The sequence below is a fragment of the Phoxinus phoxinus genome (assembly GCF_949152265.1).
Source record: "Phoxinus phoxinus genome assembly, chromosome: 9".
Classification (NCBI taxonomy): domain Eukaryota; kingdom Metazoa; phylum Chordata; class Actinopteri; order Cypriniformes; family Leuciscidae; genus Phoxinus; species Phoxinus phoxinus.
The window spans coordinates 10,024,164-10,040,308 of NC_136884.1; the positions used below are offsets into that span (position 1 = coordinate 10,024,164).

Genomic DNA, 16,145 nt, shown 5'->3' on the forward strand with positions numbered 1-16,145 from the left:
CTAATAAAGATACATAAAGATATTATAATGGAGTGTAAATTTGCATCTTTGTCAATCAGCTGCAATCTCTGCCTGTCAGCCTTCTTCGGAAAGAGAGACAGAAATATGACAGCCTTATTTTCTCTGTCTTAATTATGATTTACAGCCTATCCGTCTCCGCGCCATTCCAAAGCATCACAATCGCTGCTCATTTACACCCCGTGCAAAACGACTGCCTGCGAAACATTCTGCCAATGTTTCCACGACATTTGTAAAGCAGTCAGGGGAGTTATTCATTGCAGCCCTCGGGAACTAGTGTGATCGTCAAGGATGGATGTAATGTTGTTAAATTGTGGTGAACACATTTTCCACTCAATCTGGGATTATACAATTAAATGAATACTATAGGCTTTAGATAGACAGAATGTAAATGGCCTTTATTCACAAAATACTATACTGATTATAACGGCACTTTTTCTTTTTAAATAAACTGAACGTTTATTTTTACTTTTTCACTAATTTATTTATAGTATAGACAAAATCAATAATAGTGTAAAAATGCACACACACATATGTGTGAGAAAAGACAATTAAAATGTGTGTATACTATATATATATATATATATATATATATATATATATATATATATATATATATATATATATATATATACACACATCCATTTTAATTGTCTTTTCTCACATAAAAAAAACACTTCTTAAACATGAATAATTCATCATTTTCAAGTTAAAGGGTCAGAGAGGGATCAGATGGATAAAAATTAAAGCTTAACAAGTAAACAAGCCGCTTCATAAATTACACATCTGAACATTTAAACTTCAGGAGCACCCTCCCCCTCTCCCAGAGTTATTGATTTTTGCCTCTCTTGTCCTGTTTTCCAAGACTAACAGACTCTTCTGGAGATCTTTTGGGTAAACAGGAGTCTGGAGCGGGCGGCTTTGCTCCTGTGTTGACAGCGAGAGGGGAGGTTATCTGAAGGTTGATTGGGAACAACAAACTTTCAGAGAGGCTCTTAAACTAAGCAGCAACTCACAGATATCTTTCTGTTCTCTCATGCTATTCAATCAGACAGTCTCAAAGTAAAATATATTTTAAAGGTGTTGTTGTTGCCTCAGGTTTGTCTTACACCTCTCACATTTAAATGAAAGATGCAATGAGGCAAAGGCTTGTGAGTCAATTAGTTAGAACCCTTGTGTTTAAACTTTCAGAAAATAGTTTACACTGTTCACTAAGACCAGTAAAAGGTCTGTAGAAAAGGTCTGAGGGGTTGCGTGGTGATTCAGTCTACAAACTGAAGGTCAGAGCCAAGCATCCTGAAATTGAGTTAATGCATTGTTAATTTAGTGTCACACAATCTCCCCAAGTGGTTTACACACACACACACACCCTATCAAATGGACCCCCTGACCCTTAACCCCTCTGCTCCATTTTCTCCATGATCAATAGAAGTGTGGGTCGAACAAATAAGCCCAGCCATCCATCCATCCCTTCAGAGTGTTGTTTTCCTTCTCTCTCTGGTGATTGTGTGGAACTCTGTTGACTTTTGCATCTCTCTGGAGGACTGGAGTGATCCGTCTCATCACAGAGTTCAGCTCTCCACCAGTCTAGATTACTATATTTATGCTCTGCTGGCCAACATATTGACCTCACTTAACACAAAACAGCCCTCCGTTGCTTTGTGCCATTAGACTATTTTATACAATTTGATGTGTTAGAACATTCATGAGAGATTCATAGACAGGAAAGAGAGCTAACGACTTCCTTGTGGGATTTGAACAAACCTCTAACCCTAGTGTTAAACTGATGCCCCAGTGGTTTTGCTACAGACATGTATGATACCTCAAATCTCCTGTTTCTAAGCAAACTTACTGGGAATTTGGTGCTTGACGACTATTTATGTTAGATTGTAGTTTTTCTTCTTCTTTTGCTTCATTTGACGTGGCAAAGTCACACAAAAACTTTTAAGAGTGTTTTTCTTCTCATAAATAGCCAGATATTACTCTACATTTTGCTCTCTTGAAACCCATGGGTAACTATGGTAACTGGGATTTTCTCCATAGAGGAAGAGTAATTTTATGAGTTAGCAGAGACAGAGCTACAGTCTACTTAGATTAGCAAAATTAGCCAATTATAATTAATTATAATTCTCATTGAAAACATTGAAAACATTTACTTGGTTAATTCATCATAATCATGAATTACGCAGACAAAAGTGAAAAATTAAGCTCAAATCGGGTAGAAATACCTAAGATGACAACTGCTTTTGTGTCCTTTCCAAACATCTTGAAGATTAGAGACATTTTTCACTTATTTTCCAGTTTCGTGCATGACCTTTAAACATCAAACAACTCACAAAAGTGCTTAATTTATCAAGAGGAAGAACCAGTGTTACTTTAGTATTATTTATATGCTACTATTGTTGTATTTAGTAATAGTTTGACAGTGCAGTCCATCTGATCTCTGCACTTTTCTATTGATCTGTTTACGAAGACTTTCATCTCTTATTAAAAAGACCACAATACAGTTACTATTACAGTTACAAGACAGATAATCTCTTTGTGGCATATCAGTGTTAAGATATGCTGCTTTAACCATCTTTACCAATGAAAAACAGGTAGATTACAGCAGAAAAATACAGGGAGTGCTGACAAGAGTCAAGCCTGGCATGAGAGAGCCTTCACTGGGCAGGACTCATGTTACAGGGACCCTGGTTAAGTATGCAGGGGAGGAGAGGATGGGAAAGGTAAACTCCAGGGCAATCAATCAGCCGGGGACCCGGGGAGGCCAGGTCGGATTGCCTGACTCCATCAGAGAGCGGTGCTGTTCACTTTCTCTGGGCATAAGGCCATGAGAAAAGAGGAGAAAGAGAGAGAGGACTGAGTGCTGTAAGAAAGTAATGAAAAACACAGAAGAGGCGAATGGGATGGTGATGCATAATGTGAAAAATGCAGTGAAAGACTAAAATAAGTAGTGACACAGCCCTGAATGGAACCGAGGGCTTGCCTCTGCAGATGCAGCCATACATGTTGTGTTGCCAACCAACATAAAGACCTCCTGCGAGAGCTGGCCCTTCTATCACCTGAGGCTAAACAACAAACTGCTGCTGTTTTTATTAGCATTGTGTCCCGTGTACACTTGACACTGTTTCTGCTGCCAGAGGACAGAGAGAAATGACAGAGTGAAAGAGAGAAAGAGCCAGCTCTCTCATTGCACAGTTTTCAGTCACAAATGACCTCTTTCCTTCATGTACAATCATAGCCGGTTGATCAGCCTATAGCTACGGTATGAATACAGGACGTGATCTAAAACTCTTCTTAAGCCATTGCCAAAGTGTTCTTTGGACACTGCAAAGGACATACAATTGCTCCATGATGTCTTAAAAAAAAAATTAAACAAGAATAATGATAAATTAAAATAAATAAATAAATGGCTAAATAAATAACTAAACGGCTAAAATTACTTAATGGCTAAATAAATGGCTTTATAAATAAATGGCTAATAAAAAAAAATAATTATGTGATTTAAATACCATGAACAAATTGCTAAATAAAATGCTAAATGGATAAATACAATACAATTATTTATATAAAAACAATTAAAGATATACAATTATTTAAACAAATTGCTAAATTGCTAAATAAAACAAAAATAAATAAAGCGCTATCATGTTCACTACAAAAATGACAAAATGGCTCAATTCACCTGTATTCATTCTATGAACATCAGCTGGATCAGGAATGCTTTAGAGCTGGTGTTCAGCAGCAAAGCTCAAGACTGAAACTATCAAAAGTCTCGGGAGGAAATGATACATGCACAGGCCATTTGACCACCGGTCTCACTGTCCAGCACTGAAGCAGCTCTCACTTTTACAAAAGCAAGAGGGAGCAAGAGAGAATGAGAGCGAGAGAGTGAGAGACAGAAGAGTGTGAGATTTTAAGCATGCGCGACCTTGGGAAGCCATGTGGCAAACGCCATGCCCATGGCCCCTGTCGAGTCTAGTGCACTCAAAAGCCCTGAGAGAGACAGAGAGCGATAGCCCCAGAATCTCTACATATCTCTTTACTTCCCCTCACTCTCTGCACTTAAGAGGGTAACGTTGCTCTTGGTCTGAAACACAGCAAATGTCCGCCAGACCTTCTCTGGCCCTGTCGCTCCTTAGTGGCACCGGCAATGTGATGTTTTAAGACCTAGACGTTGTAGAATATGGAGCTGAGTGAAAGATTGAGATAGCCATGCCACACACAGACTACCCGCACAAACACACTCCTCTGGGGTCCTCAAAAGAGGACAAGAATCCAATTTTCAATTTACAGTGGAGTGGGAAATGTGGTCATCCCTTGAGAGCCTGAAGCATCCATCACCCTCACGTTGTACACAGTGGGTGGAAAGGTGGGCTATCTATCAGTATGTGTGTTTACGTGTATCCATGTGTGTGCACGTGTCTGAGATCCATTAGTGGGAAATGTGTGATTGGTGATAAAGAAAGCTGTTTCCAAACTCTAATGCCACACAATTACTTGAATGTGACTTACTTGACTTACTCTAAATGAGAACATATGTAAGAAAGTATCAATAAGTATCAAAACCTTAAATCTTGTCCTGTTTAATTGCTTTAATATCTAGTACACATACTCCCTTTTTATAATCTCCAGGGAGTTTGTCTGGATTTAGGTGTGCAGGACAGAGTGTTTTGCAGGAGGGTTGTACTCACATGCTATGGAGGACACACCAGCCACAGTGAGGATCTCCAGAACCCAGACACTCGTTGCAGGACGAATACTGCTCGCAGGCCTCCACTGGGACATGGGTCAGCTGGAGACAGACAGAGAGAGGTTAGGTTAGGTGTGGAGTGAGACTTTGATTCATTTATGGCTCTCTTAAGTTGTTCACACTGACTACAACATTAAAGGTGGACTCAACTCAACTGTCTCATCGCCAAGGTTCATACTGTCAAATCTCATTGAACCTTCTGGTCACTCACTGAAATGTGTGGATGTAATAACCTCTCCCAGGGTTTTGTGTTCATTAGAAAAATATATTCTGCTGAGCATTATATAAATAAATATATATATATATATTTCATGATACAACTGATAACAGCTTAAACTTGAATGCAGAAAGACTGAAAAGAAAAAAAACCCAAATCATTAGAAGACAACCATTCGATAAACATGGCATTTTGTCACACAGCGGGATAAGGATGTGCCAAGAGAGCTCATCCTGGGATGTCAACTCCAGCTAAAGCATCTAACCATTTACAGCCAATTAACACTTGAGAACTGGAGAGGCGCTGTGGCACCGATGGGAAACATACCGAACTGAGTCGAACCGAAGGAGAAATCTGCACTGAAATACACATAGTACGTAAGAGCAGTGAAGGCGAGGACCCTCTGCCATCTCTGTCTCCATGGCTACGGCCTGGAGCCCTCAGCTTTCTTTTGCTTTGATTGATAACTTGTCACTGGTGGATGACTACTGTCAATCACAGCTTAGATGACAGCTGATAGGTCCAGAGCGGTCAGGCTGGGTGAATGACAGATGACATTACTGGCCTCACCACAGTGGCGTTTTAAAAAAAAGAAAGAAATGGGCCTTTTGCCCCCCATTTCAATCAGGCTTGAGAGTGAGACTGCGTTTTCAGATTGAGAAGATTTGACTATAACATTTATAAGAGCCGAATGACCAGTCACAGTAAATCATGGCTCATTTTTAAGTGTGTCGCTCTTCTGGTGTCAGTGCTTATCCATCAATGTGTAGCTGCGTCAAACTCTCTCTCTTTCTGGAACATTCTTACAGATATCTCAGCTACATTTCCGTGAAATGATTTGGACACATGACAAGTTCAAAACAATAGAGAAATACTAAATGAAGACCGTCATAACGCCTATTTGGGTGGTAACCGTTTTGAGAGGTGATATGTGAGGTTATTTCAACCTTCATGGGGCGATTTTGTCAATGTTTTTCCAAACTACCCAGGAGAAATTTCCAGACCGAATTATCCACTGCTTTTTTACAGAAAGCACCTGATGTAATTGAATGTTACAACTGACATCTCAGAGTGTTCAAGGAGAACAAATGATTTTGAAAATCTCTTTTGACCACTGCAAAGTGCCGTGGCCACTCATGAGAATTTGGGTATTTGGCACAATGGAAATAAATTACATGAATAAAATTACATGGTAACCCCGCCAAGATTGGGAGCTAGGAAAAGAGAGAGACATTTTTTTTTTTTAATCCTATTGGGCACACAGTCAAAATGGGCAATTTTGGAAAAGGGTTTGTTAAACAACAAAAGACTCCCCTTCGAATTAAAGGGATAGTTCACCTAAAAATAAAAATAAATGTTGTCATAAATTACTCACCCACATATTGTTCCAAATAATACTTTAGTTTATCTTCAAAGTATGTGAATAAAAGCATAAATGTTCAATCTGATCATCATATAAAGTGATCGTGTCTCATTAGAAGACTTGGATTAAACTGCTCGATTCATATGGATTACGTTTACAGTGTCTCCATGACATTTTGGAAGCATCATTTTTGGTGGAATGGACTTTCAATGGAGAAACAAATATCTTTTTGGTTTCATTAAAAACATCTTCATTTGTGTTTTAAATATGAACGTAATGATTGATGAAAGAATTTTAATTTGTGGGTGAACTACATGTATTACTTTAATTTGCAGACAAAAGCATGAGCTGAATGTAAACATTCTCATCCTGAAAAATATTTATTAAAAATCATCCTAGTAATTACATCACGTTATGTTCTTTAACAAAAAGAGATTACACATTAATAAATGCTGAGTTAGCTTTGAACGGGCCTTTTTATACTTTAGATTTCATAAAAAAACAAGATGATGTGAAATCTCTCTCAATAGGCTCTGCTGTCTAAAAGCCCATTTGAACAGTATCTAATGTTGCCCTCTCATTTCTCCATCCCAGGCTTTTGCAAGAACATTCTGACTGGGATTTGCAGTAAATAGAGACTTTTCCAAAATAATGAGAGAAAGAAAGAAAATGCAGTCCTCTGAATGCCTTTATATGGATAGTTACATGTACAGCTATTAGAGAAAGATAAAGAGCATAAAAGCAGGGGGTGAAAAAGAGAGACCAGGAGGTTGCGACTGAAAGAGGGCATCCTTTGGAAGAGTGCTCCAGATGGCTCGATCTCGCTGCTGCGTCTGTGGTTCTAAATCCAGGAGAAAAGTCATTTCTCTCTTGTCACGCACACACGATGCCTGTCAGCTGGTCTCGGTGCCACCACAAAGCCCCCCGTCACTCCCCGGCTGCACACCTGAATTCCCTTCCTCCATTTCACAGCTATGAAGAGGTAAATTATCAGGTATTGTGATAGAGCGCCTGCCTTAGCATAGGGGGCCTGAGAGACTGCAGGTTAGGCCTTAGTGAGCAGAGAGGGAGATTGACTCTCATTACCTTTAGAAAATGATAAGGGTTTAGGAGCCGCCCGTGAAATTCTCCCCTCTGATACGACGGGCTTCCTTCCTATTTATGAAAGAGCTTGTTGCGCTTGTGGAAGTGTGTGTGTGTGTGTGTGTGTGTGTGTGTGTGTGTGTGTGTGTGTGTGTGTGATCACAGTTTGTGAAGGCAAGAGCTTTCACAAAGCATCAGATCTGTATGCAACAGGCACACATGACTGATATAAATCTCTGAAATTAATAAGAAAGCAACCCACAGATTAAATTTATAATCTCATGTGTGAGTATGGATGTGTGTGTGTGTGTGTGTGTGTGTGTGTGTGTGTTAATACATACTTCAGTCAGCTAGGCATAAACCCCATCATCACATGTTGTGAACAGTAGGCTATTTTTAGGGCAGAAGCAGAGCCATCTGTCCGCACACCTCTATTTTAATAATAATGCTTGATAATATGAGATTTTTTACATTTTCTGAAGAATAGTGTGTGCCTGTTCAAAACCTGCCACCACAGTGCTTATGTGTTTGCCAGGACATTGCAATGCTGCTAAGGTGTTCTGTGTGGTTTGTAGGGTGTTGCTTAGGTTATTCTGGATCATTATTGGCCTAAATCAATATATTCACATCTCTAGATATTACTCAAATCCCTAAACTTAAAGGTGAAGTGTGTTATTTTTGTGCCACTAGCATCGTCAACAGAATTGCAAAAATAATGACTGCTTTCAAACGGGTTTTCGAACACCCAACTTCAATTGGTTAAAGAATTTTAGCATAGACAAAATCTGCATTTCATTAGGTGAGCATGCAACATTTTTTTATCGCCCTCTTATTTTTTTATTTTTTTTGTCTCAACTACATAATCCAACCGGTTCTCAATACCAACTAGTCACATATTGACGCTTGGTCAGGACCCCTCACTGTCACTTTTTAACAAACAGGGTAGGCTACCCCTTTAGCGTAATTTTCCGATGCGTGCGAGAAGGTATTGCAATATCACTAAAAGTGCAAAAGCCAAAATAACTACATTAAATCATTTTTTTTATCACCATCCTCATCATTATTAATATTAACAATAAATTACTCTTATTTAACAGTTATTCTTAGTGAATCAAAAACACTGTTAACCGATTTACAAACAAATTATTCATTTGAGCCAGTCCTATTAATGAATCATGCAAAAAAGACTCAAAATCATCTGTTAAATAAATAGCAATTAAACTACATACAGTAGTTTGGGCCCTGTTGAAATGTTTCTGTATAATGTTTTGTAAAGTTCCCTTTAAAATGTACTGAATTTGCAAGAATATGTAGAGAAAATATACTATATATATACACTGTAATAAATATATCCAAATGGATCAGAATCAAATCAATTAAAAAAATAAAAAAAAATCAGAAAAAAAAGAAGCAAAATCTGCAATTCTTCTTAGGTAGCACATACTTTAATATGCCACACACTTCCTGTTAGATGCAGTGAGTGAGTCTCTGAATAGCGCACTCCGCTGGTGTAGAGTGGATGTGCGATCTCTGCCGTAGCTACAGTAATACATGGCATTTTGTCTCAGTGGCTCACAACAGAGCGCACTTTAACACACTCCCCACGGCGATAGACAGAGACGGAGACAACAGGAGGAGGAAGAAGACAAATGTGTCCATAATAAGGACTTCCCGCTGCCCTCCCGAGCTGGAAAAGGAGTGGCGCCGACTCAGGAATCTCATTATGTCGTAAATCCGTTAGATTATTAGTCATTTATCTGAGAGCTCTGTAAGAGGATTGAGACCAGCAGATAATGAGGCAAACTGACAAATGACACTGCCCAACAGATTAATGCAGCCTTTAACATCTCTCGCTCGCTTCCATACGGAGGCAGCATTTTAAGGCATCATACCTCGCTCTAAATGCTTTTAAAAGTGAGTCTGTCTGTGTGTGTACACGTAAATAAAACTATATAAGAGCTTCCACAATAGTTGTGACACTCCACCTAGGCCTAAGTGTTTTCTGCTTATAGATTGAAACGCTGCATGTCAAATTAAAAAAGCAGACTGCTCATCACCTGTTTTGTAATACCTGGTCATCAAGCCTACTTTAATTACCCGACTAACCTAATCAAACAAAGTCCTCTTCCATTTCTTTCTCCCTATATGAAATCCATCAGTAAATCCCACAGACCTGACTGACTGGCAGAGTTCCTCAGTCATCGAGGAGCGGAGCTGTGGTTTATTATGGAGTCTAATCCACTGGGCTCATCTGTAGCTCAACGTTCCTCTGCTGGCATTAACAAACTTCCTCTGACTCACTGAGAGCCATTTCTTGCAGTTCTTTTGTACATCCATGAAAGTTCAAGGCAGACTGATGCTGAACATTAAAGGTGACAGAATATTTCAAAACCTAGTGAGCTGACTATCTACATAGCATTTATGTTTAAACAATCAAAACGAACGTTTGAACTAACCTAAAACAGCTACAGTACGTTGGACACCAGATATGAGAAACAGCATACATACAAGACAATGTACATTTAGATGTGGTTACATTGTTAATAACCATCTTAATGAAAATATACAATTGAAGAAAGTTTTCTGCGAGTGTTAGGATTATAGTAAGGGATGGAAAATGTCATCTCATAATAAAACAATGGAATTCTCCACTATCAAAAACAAACATGTGCGAGTGTGTGTGAGACAGTCGCCCTTATCAGCGGCATAATGTTGTGTTTTCAAGAACCGATGAGTCACAGAATCAACAGGCTTCAGGGAAGAAGTGACATGCGTTGTCATGTGACAGAACAATATCTGACATAAAACACACTAAGCTCGACCCGGCCAATTACCTGCTGATCAAACATTAGCTGAGCTTCAGCCAATCACAGAGAAGCTATTTTATTGTGCGAGAGCGTCAAACACAAAAACTGCAGCTAACACTAACACAACTACACACTCAAATTTAAATGACACAATCACACATGTAAAGACACAAGCACACGTATCCCTCTCTTTCTGTATTTGCCCATTTTTGGATGTTTAACCACCAGTGAAGCAGAAGACAGATGACAACATCTCATCATAACTGATTTATGAAATGAATCCATCAATGTCCATCTTAAATTAATCTCACTAGTAACGCACGCACACACACACAGCCTGGCTGACGAGAAATTTCATTGTGATTTGGGCATCAGAGGGGGTCATGAAAAGTGCATACGTGTATAGAGTGCTTGTCAGTGGAAGATGAACGCTGGTAATATGAGTTGCAATGTTCTCCTCTCTCATAGTAACAAACACAGCAGCACTGAGCTGTTGCCAACGCGCCTAAAGTGTCAAATATTTATATACAATTTTTGACAAAAATACATCTCAATCCATTTGCAGGCTGCCAGACACTAACACATTTATATTTACATCATTGTGAGAACCTCCTACTGTCGTGTATTGTTCATAATCCGATGTTGAATCACTTTGTGTTTATACTGTTCTGGAAGTCAAGAATGGTCTACTTGTGGTCATTTCTTTATATAAAATTATAAAATAAAGTAAAATCTAAAGATTTATTTTGAAATGAAGCACCTTTAAATTAAGCTGATTACAAGACTAACCATAACCCTTCGGAGAGTACACTATTTAGTCCCATCAGGTGGGTCCCTACAAAGCTACACTTCTTTCTATATTTCTGGAGACATTTGGTTGAAATCAGACATGCATCCATCCCCAGAACCGCAGCGGGACCTCAGGTCTGGTAGCTGGTCATAGTCATGGTTAAACAGGCTGTGCCCTTCCATGCCCTGGGGGCTTCGCAGACGGAAAATACAATTATGTGCGCTGTGAACCCAGCCACTCTCTGTGCTAACTGGATTTACATTCAGGCCTTGATACTCCACTCCCGGCCGTCACACAAACATATCAGAGCTGATTCTGTCCAGACGACATCATTAGGCCTACAGGCACCATAACCAAGAACCACATCACTAAACGCACTATAGAAAACAGATCAGAGTAGCCACACACACACACACACACACACACACACACACACACACACACACACTTATTATAATATCTTATTGTGTTTAAAGGTAAAGTTGGTGATTTTTGTGCAATTTGCTAAAAATAATAACTGTTTTAGTAATAATAATAGTTTTCCATTGGTCAGTCTAACTCCAAAAGACAGTATAGCTACACATGCTTGTTGCATGTGTTATTCTACAATATGTATGTGCTTGCAACCTGACGTGTGTGTCCATTTAAAACTCCTTTAATCACAATCAGCATTTCAGGAGAAATGTCTTTGTTCTCGATGACTAAAATTCCCCGAAAGTTTGCCAAAAGCATCCAGACATCCTGAGTACTTCTATTCACTCAAACACAATGGGCTGCAGTCTAAGTAGGCCACTGCAATAACACAACGAAACGTTCTCAAGATCCGGATGTCACAACGGGGGATTGGCAGAGAGCATTGCATATGGGACCGCCGTTAAATGGCAGCTCGTAATTGAAATTAAAGGTCGTCTTTATTAAACCTGTTCTGATGAGGTGGCAGATGCCTTATCCCACCTATGAATGCCCAGAGCTGATCTGCAACGAAAGAGTTTGACTTTGAGCTGTTTGGCTGGTGTGAGACACACTTAAATTATTAACACTTACACTACCTGCAGTTTCAACTTGCCCTACATGAATTATGAATATGCTGCAAGCATGAGAGTGTAGAGAAGCCACTGTCTCCAGCCTGCTTTGTGACATAGCTGTTATAAAAAAACACACAGAGACAAAAAATCTATTTAATTTCCCTGAAAACAGGGAAAACGAACATCAATTCTTCAGATTTAAATGAAGCCATTGAAGCAACAATTGTCTTAAATTGCGGACAGAGCGTTCTAGGGCAGGACAAAGCCCAGGCGTACGTGCTCACCTCCGACGGGTTTCGCACAAAAGACCGATCCGAAAATCCGGTGTAAAATGACAGTAAACTGCAAGAGAGAAGAACACAACTTCCATTTTGATGGTACTTAGACAACAAAAGGCTTTAATGTGCCAAGACCAGTAATTTGTGTAACTCCATTGAGCTCTGAACCTCACTGTCATTCGTTTAATGCAGGAGGAACTATAGCTGAGGCCTCTGTCATTAGCACACACAGCTGTCCCTCTGACCACACACACGCATCTGACGCTGACATTGTCTAAAGTTACAATAAAAACACTTAGCCCTAGAAGAAAGGATGACAAATGTGGACAAAAAGCCAAGCACAATAATTAGCTGTAAGCTCTGATAACTGTAATCTGCATCACTCTCAACAGACAGTCTGGCCCCTTTCCTTAAAAAGACATTTATCTTGCTGTTTAAAATGATACAGGAAAGTAGCCAGATTTAATTAGAGGGATAATCAGGGGATTAATTAGAAAGAGAAAGTAAGAGAGGGAGAGAGAAAGAGACAGAGAGAGAAGGAAGCAAAAAAAAAAAAAAGTGATCAGCAAAGGTAGAAGTTGCTCTATTGTTAAAATTAAGTCACCTTATAATTTAGAGTAAAAAATATTGTACATGAAAATATACTGTAAATGTCTCTTTTTAGTTCAAAGATTATAATTGAAAGAATATAATTTCCAACCATTTTTTCCAAAGTGCCGTACTTTTGCACCACTTTTGTCAGTAATTTTGATTTTTTTTAAATTATGATGTCAAAAGCCACAAAACAGTGCCCGCTCACTTTTTCGGTGGCCTTGGTTTCGGAAGTATTTTTGCCATAGAGATTTTTATAAAGTCTCTATGAAAGTATTATAAACCATGAATCATCCCAAACCAGAATATGTTGATTTATGTATGTAGAACTACCATTTTAATTTGTTTTGGCAAAATATACATACTGTAGAAATGTATTTAAGAAGTTAGAGGGAGTGGGTGGGCGCTAAAGAGTTAGTTGGGCATGATGTGCTTTCGATTCTATAACTGGTGGAGATTTATTTGTAAATAATTGTTTATAATTCCTGGTTAAAAAAATACATTACCCATGATTCTACAAAGTTGAAATTACTAACTGTTGACTGTGGCATATAAAGACCGCCATATAGAATTAGGAGCCAGGGTTAAAAGTGACAGCATTACAAAAACATTTTACTGTAGTGGACTTCATGTATCAGACGGCTCATACAGTATAACCTGGACATCAACAGGCCTGGTTTCAAGGGAACCGTGATCAGTGCTGTACTCACAGCTGACTTCAGCAATGACTCTGTAAGGGGCACTATGGGCTCTCGAACCCAGCAAAACTTGAGCTCTGTTCAACCAATCAGCCATAATCACACAGATAACCCAGACCATCTCAGCTCCCAAACACTATCATTCCCTGCCTCTAAATCCCTCACATTCCCTCCCTCTATCTCTTTCCCTCTGTGTCTTTAAGGCTGGACCAGCAGGAGATTATCGACCTACTGTCCTTATTTTTCCTGCTCCGCTCTCCCGCAGGGAATTTATATTTATATAGGCGTGTGCTCATGATTGTAGTATACACTAAATCTGGGATGTAGGCAGTAAATACAGGGGGAAAAAAATCATGTTCCAGTTTACTAAACCTATTATTTTTCTTTTACATTTTTAATACAAAAAGAGCAGTCACAGGTGTGTCATGCTGAACTTCCAAGCAGCCCCCAAGCTTTACGATTACACAGAGACCACAAGACCGCCTCACAAATGTAATACACACACAGACAGACAAAAAATAATAATAATAAAAATTGAGTGTTCAGTATACAGTGAAAGTGTATGTGTGAAAGGGTTTAAGGTGCACAAGGGTAAATGTTTTAAGTGTGTGTGTGTGTGTGTGTGTGTGTGTGTGTGTGTGTGTGTGTGTGTGTGTGTGTGTGTGTGTGTGTGTGTGTGTGTGTGTGTGTGTGTGTGTGTGTGTGTGTGTGTAAGAGTGGAGCAGATGCACTAGGCTCAACCACAAAACAGTCATGAGAATTTCTGCATTTTGTTATCAGTCATAAATATTAATGGGGACATCTCAACCACAGAGCTAGAGACAAACTGTGAGAGTGGGATAGACAGACAGAGGAGAGAGACTAAGACAAAGAAGCAAGCCAAAAAATGGCATGTCTCTGTTATTCACAGCAAAACAAACGAAAGTGTAAACACAGAAACGAAAACAGTCTGAGTGAGATCTGAATCTGTGCAAATATATTAAAACTATCAAAGCATTAAAGCAGTTCACTGGAGAATTCAGTGAAAGATTCAATAGAATTATCCAAACAGACAACCTGTGAGTCTTTCTGTGATTCGCACTTTATATTTATGTCCAGCCACGAGTATAACACAATTTTGCCATTATTTTATTTCACATTCATTCAAGATCACAACTCTGCTGTGGTGCTGTAGATCCAGAAGCAAGAAGCATTGTGTTACATCATAGATCATTAAATTTTAAAGCAAACTAGAATAAATCTTTCAGTGTGCACGTGTGAGAGTGTGTGTGGGGGGGCATATACAGGTGGGATGAGAGAATGCATGTTCACTAAATAGCTTCTAAATATATGCATGATTCCCCAGTAGATGTGATCCCCTGATGTTTGGGACTAAACAGAAACCAGACGACAACTCTCTAACTGGGCTAATAGGCTAATTGCGACAGGGTGAGATTATTCACTGGCAGAACACCACAGGTCCAGCTCTGGTATTTATTCACGTCAAAGAAAACACCATCTTTCATTTCCCATAAGACTTGAGTAGATGATCGTGGCCTAGTTTTAAACCAGACTTTCAACTGGTCTTAAATTGTTTACAGCACAGCTAAAGTTGGTGAGAGTGACCAAACTGAGATTCTACTGAATTGATGTGGCATTAAGATGTAGGAAATATTGTGTTTTGGTGTAAGAGTCAAGGTGTGGTTACTTAGCAAAAAAGGTCTATTGTCAGTAGTGTAGCGATGTGTAAAGCACAGCTCACACAGAAGTCACTTTCTAACCAGTTTTCGGTTTACCCATTTTCTGTCTAAGCCGTTTTCTGTTGGTCAATTAGTAAAATATGTGTGATCAACTTGAATCAGTCTCAAAATCTGCATTGGGATTTCTTTTGCCATGAACTAAAAAAATCCTGATCACGTGGATTTCAATTAAAATGCGAGTTTTCACGAGCGAAATCCAGTCAGAGCAAAGGTAAATGTGACGACACTTTCAGCTGTAAACAGACAGTGTCCAAACACAATTTCTAAAACCATCCAGTAGTAACTTTTGCAGACTAGGCAATTTACAAGTTGTGTCCAGCCAATGTGATTGACTAGCTCTACCTGAGGTGTGCCTCAAATCCCAGGATGCCATCGTCCACTGACCCTCACTGCCAGTGAAGTGGATTTTACTGAATGAGGTTTCAGATTTATAGCCATTGCTTTAAATCGTGACATTGCTTGACCATCCGCTTTCAGGTGAAAGTGTGACATTACAGAAGCAGTGTATTGAAGTGAAAGGATTTGTGGGTAAAAACATCATCTTGAATTTGCCTTGATATTCAAACTAACTACTCTTTAACCGTTTGTAAGTATGTGTGTGTGTAAGACCGAGAAATCCTGGTGATAAGTGCATACAAGACTGTTCGGGGTTATATAAAATAATGGAGAACACCTCATCTTTGGGTCAGAGGTCAAAGATTCAAAAACCTAATTCTCACATCAAGAACAATTTATGTATTATCTTGATTCATGCAGCAGACATGTAGTAGACCTGGACATAGG

General features: G+C 39.1%; 1 protein-coding gene across 1 annotated transcript in view; it reads right to left on the reverse strand.

Annotated features, from left to right (window-relative positions):
• Positions 1-16,145, reverse strand: part of plxna4 (plexin A4) — a 201,332-nt gene that overhangs the window by 64,637 nt on the left and 120,550 nt on the right. Inside the window, exon 5 of the mRNA XM_079622819.1 lies at positions 4,713-4,813. Coding sequence (XP_079478945.1) covers positions 4,713-4,813 — 101 coding nt within the window. The remainder of the gene's footprint in view (positions 1-4,712; positions 4,814-16,145) is intronic.